General features: G+C 66.5%; 1 protein-coding gene across 1 annotated transcript in view; it reads right to left on the bottom strand.

The window, feature by feature from the left end:
- PHC2 (polyhomeotic homolog 2) overlaps positions 1 to 4,049 on the bottom strand; it is a 6,534-nt gene extending 2,485 nt beyond the window's left edge. The window contains exons 1-8 of the mRNA XM_021374656.1: positions 3,870 to 4,049; positions 3,512 to 3,670; positions 3,359 to 3,436; positions 3,126 to 3,287; positions 2,003 to 2,107; positions 1,724 to 1,937; positions 795 to 1,327; positions 211 to 352 (exon numbers count right to left, since the gene is read on the bottom strand). Of these exons, the coding sequence (XP_021230331.1) occupies positions 211 to 352; positions 795 to 1,327; positions 1,724 to 1,937; positions 2,003 to 2,107; positions 3,126 to 3,287; positions 3,359 to 3,436; positions 3,512 to 3,670; positions 3,870 to 4,013 (1,537 nt within the window). The 5' untranslated portion in view covers positions 4,014 to 4,049. The remainder of the gene's footprint in view (positions 1 to 210; positions 353 to 794; positions 1,328 to 1,723; positions 1,938 to 2,002; positions 2,108 to 3,125; positions 3,288 to 3,358; positions 3,437 to 3,511; positions 3,671 to 3,869) is intronic.

Genomic DNA, 4,587 nt, shown 5'->3' with positions numbered 1-4,587 from the left:
GGCTGCGCGGGGCGGGGCGGGGCCGGGCGGTGACCACGCCCCTCGCCCTCATTGGCCGCCGCAGCGCGTGCGCGCTCCGCTCGACGGGCGGGGCCTCGGGAAAGGGCGTGACCGAGGCGCGAAGGCGGGGCGCCGGGAGAGGGGGCGTGGCCTAGGGGGCGTGGCCACGCGGCTCTCCTCCCCGCCCGTGCCTCAGTTTCCCGCGCTTACCGTGCGCGGGGCCGCGCTCCCCCTGCGGCGCCTCGGGGCCGGGGGGTGGCGGGGGAGCGGGGGCGGGCGGCGCGGCGGCGGGCGGGCTCCTGGTGGCGGGCGGCGCGTCCCGGCGGGCGGCCTCTGCGGCACCCAGCGGCGGCTGCGGCGGGGACAGCGTCAGCGCCCCGGGAGCGCACCCCCCAACCCGTACGTGGGCGGGGGGGCGCGGGGGACGGGGCATCCTTGTGTGCGTGGGGCACACGCGTGTGCACACAGATGCTTGTGTATGGGTGATGTTGCTACACGCGTGCGTGGGCCAGGTACACGCATGCAAGGGACGCACTCATGTGCACATGGGACAGGTAGAAATGTGCATGTGTAGGCAGCAGAGACGCGCTTGCACACACGTACATGTGCATAAGCCACATACACACCTGCAAATATGACCCAAGTGCACACATGCACTCGTGTGCATAAGCCACGTGGACACCTGTACACAGGCCATGCACGCATTGCACACGCATGCATGTGGCACGACTGGACACAGAGCAGGCACTGGTGCACGAGTCATGCACACATGCAACACGCACATGCATAGCTCAGGCGTGCAACAGATGTGCATGCACACATGCATGGATCTGGCACAAGGGTGGCACGCGTGCATGGAGCTGACATGCACATGCATGCACAGTGTGTAGCACATGCACCCGAGCACACACAGGTGCTCCCCATGCACCCTGTGCACGCAGGCCCCCAGCACCCCCCGCCCTCCAGGGCAGGGGGCTGGGGGGGGCCCTCACCGTGCTGCCAGCGGGCTGCAGCTGCAGGATGACGGCAGAGGCGTGCTGGAACTTGCGGGGTGCCCCGTAGCAGCCAGGGTGCCCGTTGGGGGCTGCGCCCTCAGCCCCAACCCCATGGGGGGCTCCCGCTTTGGGCAGGGGGCCTGGGCCGGGGCTGGCAGGGGGCAGCGGCTGGAGCTGGGGGGCAGCTGGACCTGGGGGGGGCTGCCCACGGGGTGCCAGCTGCTGCTGCTGCTGCTGCTGCTGCTGCTGGATGACAAATTGCTGCTGCTGCTGCTGCTGCATGGGCTTCGGCGGCTGCTGCAAGAACTGGGGCGACTGCAGTGGGGCATAAGCTGCAGGGGGAGAAGGGGAGGACAGGGCCCAGGGGCTTTGTCAGCAGTGCCCCCCCTGAGCCCCCTCCCTGTTAATCTGCTCCTTGCCCTGATAGTGTTCACTGGTGGCTGGGGTGAGGCTGTCCTGGGGGGGAAACAGCTAGACCCTGAGGTTGGGTCACCCCAGGAGGCTTGTGGGTGCTGGGGGGGGACAGCGTTCACCCCCAGAGCTGAGCCACGAGGAGGAACCTCCTCCCCCATGCCCCACCAGCGCTCGCACTAGGGCTTATATAGTTCCCCATACAGACGAGGTGTCCAGGAAACAGCAGGGAGGGCCATCATTAGGTTTCGGAGTGAACGCCTGCTGCCCTTGCAGCACCTAGTGGTGTCCCAGGCCCCTCCAGTGCGGTGCCTTACCTGGGGTGATGAGCGGGTGGGCGGTGGCAGGGGCAGCAGCGGTGCGGGCCAGGGGGTGGGTGCGGGCATCAGGGCCCTCAGCCTTTTTGAGGTGGTCACTGGGGTTCTCTGGTGGGGGAGCCCGGGGGGGGCCGGCCCGTGGGGTGCTGCCAGGGGGCTTCATGGCGAGGGCAGGGAGGTGGGGGCCGGCGGGGCGCAGCGCCAGGCTGTGCACCTGCAATGGCAGTAGGTCAGTGGGGCGGGGGGGGGTAGGGGGTGTGGGGTGCAGGGGGGGCTCACCTGGGGGGTGGCAGGCGGTGGGGCGGGTGGTGGGGCTGGCGGTGGGACAGGTGCAGGGCTCTCGGGCCGGACGGCGCTGACGGGGCCCGTGGGTGTGAAGATGAGCTGGGGGGAGAGAAGGGTGGGTGTGCATCCCCGAGGCTTGCGGGGAGCACCCCGAGCATCCCCCCACGTCCTCGTGCGATGGCAGAAGTATGGGGCACGTGGGACCCTTGCCTGTGCCTCTGCTCAGTGCTGCTGCTCCCCATGTCCCTTGGGTGACCCTGTGGGGTTTGGGCACCCCATATCAGAGGAGGGGTCCCCTATGGGGTCTGGGCACCTTCAGTGCTATGAGGAACACCCCATAGGGTGTAGATGTCCCATAGGGTTCAGACACTCCCCTACCCTAGCAGAAGGTACTCCCCTAGGATGGGCCCCCAGCAGTGAGGGTGAGGGGCACCCGACAAGTCTGGGCATCTCTTGGGGTCTGGGTACTGCCTGCAGGTTGGGCACACCCCATGAAGCCCACACAGCCCATAGGATGGACACCCCATATAGCCTGGGCACTCCCAGGGTGGGGACAGTGGGCACCTTATAGGGTCCGAGGACCCCAGAGCAGTGTCTGGGTACCCTGTGGGATCTGGGCACCCCACAGTGAGATAAAGCATGCCCAGCGGGTTTGGGCACCCCACAAGGCCTGGGCATCTCAAAGCAGGGCAATATTCACCCTATGGGGTCAGGTGCCCCCTTAGGGGCCTTGCACCTCACAGCCAGATAATGGGCACCCTTAGGGTCTGGTCACCCCGTGGTGGAGCGATGGGAGACCTGGGAGATCTAGGCACCCCCCAGCAGCACAAAGGGCTCCCTGTGAGCTCAGGTTCACCCTACAGGGCCTGGCTACCCCCACAGCCAGGTGACAGGAAACCTATGGGTTCCATAGGCTCTGGTTACTCTACGGTGGAGCAATGGACTTGGCATACATCCAGCCCACCTCACAGCATGGCGATGCGCGCCCTACGGGCTGTGGGGCAAAGGGGACCCTATGGATCTGCTTCCTGTGGGTCTGGGGCACCTTGCTGCAGGGTGATGGCCACCCGGCAGCTCCCAGCTGCCCCACAGAGCCATGAGGCCGGGTGCCTCTTACCATCTGCGCCCGCAGGTACATCTGTGCCTGGCTGGCGGTGAGGGCGGGCGAGGCGGCGTTGCCCAGCAGGACGGCTTGCTGCGCGATGCCTGATGCCCCGGGGTTGACGCTCTGCGCCCGGTTCAGGAGCTGGGCGGCCGCCGGCGACGTGGCCAGGTTGATCTGCAACGGGATGGCGGGTTTTGGGGCCGGGGCGGGGGCTGTGGGGTGCTCCCAGCGAGCCGGGGACTCACCGTGGGCTGCTGCACTGGCGCCGGCTGCGTGCCATTGCTGCCCGAGGAGCCGCTCTGTCTGTTGGCTGCCAGGCTGGCCTGGGGACAGGAGCAAAGTGTTGCACATGCGCTGCACCGCGGCACCTGTGGGTGACCCCTGGGGGGGGGATGTACCTGCTGCACGGCTGCCAGGCTCTGGAGCTGGGCGCTGGTGAGGTGCTGCTGCTGCAGCGCGGCCGTCTGCAGCATCAGGTGCTGCTGCTGCGCAGCATACATCTGCTGCAGGTACTGCGCTGCCGTGTTGGGCTGCCGGTGCAGGGCCTGCTGGATCACCTGCGGGGCAGCAGCCGGGCCGTGGGACAGAACATCCTAAAGCCAACCTGGCCCCAGCACCCCGAACGCTGCTCTGCCTCACCCTTTATCCAGAACCTCCCAGTGCACACAGTGTCCCTGTTCTAAACCCAAGGGAAGATCCAACCACCCCAACCCCAGCCTCATTCTTACGGTTAGGGGCAGTGCAGCACAGCGCTACCTGGACAGTCTGGCGGTCAGGAATGCCGCTGTAGACGGAGATCTGCGGTGCAGGCGGGCGTGCGGTGCCGGTGCTGCTGGGTGTCGTGCTGGTGCCGCCAGCGCTGCTGGAGGGCGGAGGTGCCGGGAGCTGCTCGTTCTCCATGGCGGTGGCAGGGCCACGCAGGGCGGCTGGGGCGGCCTAGAGCTGGGGGAGAGCATGGAGGTGGGCAAGGGGGTCCCACGTGGTGGGGGTCACAAGGGCGGCAGATGGGAGCAGCCCTGTGTGCGCCTGGCCCACCCCTCCCCGTGGCTGGCGCACAGCAGCACTTCAAAGCCTCAGGGGAAGGAAGGAAGGAAGGAAGGAAGGACGGAAGGACGGATGGAAGGATGGACAGAAGGACGGACAGAGGGATGAGGGGAGGAAGTGAAGGAAGTGAAGGACAGAAGGAAGCGGGATGGACAGAATGATAGATAGGAAGTGCAGCCAGGAAGGGCAGAAGGAGGAAAGGGATGAAGGGGGGGAGGGAAGGAAAGAAGGAAACAGGAAAGGACAAAGGGCGGGAGGGAAGGATGTACAGACAGACGAGGACACAAGTACAAAAAGGATGGATAGAGGGATGGGTGGAAGGACGGACGGACAGAAGTAGGAAAGGGATGAAGGAAGGAAGGAGGATGGAAAGACAGGAAGGAAGGGAAGGCAGAACAGGTGGAAGGAATGAGGGGACAGATAGAAGGGA

This window comes from Numida meleagris, chromosome 20, assembly GCF_002078875.1.
Source record: "Numida meleagris isolate 19003 breed g44 Domestic line chromosome 20, NumMel1.0, whole genome shotgun sequence".
NCBI classification, from domain to species: Eukaryota; Metazoa; Chordata; class Aves; order Galliformes; family Numididae; genus Numida; species Numida meleagris.
Note: the sequence above shows the minus strand (reverse complement) of the source record. Positions and strands in the feature narration are given on the sequence as shown.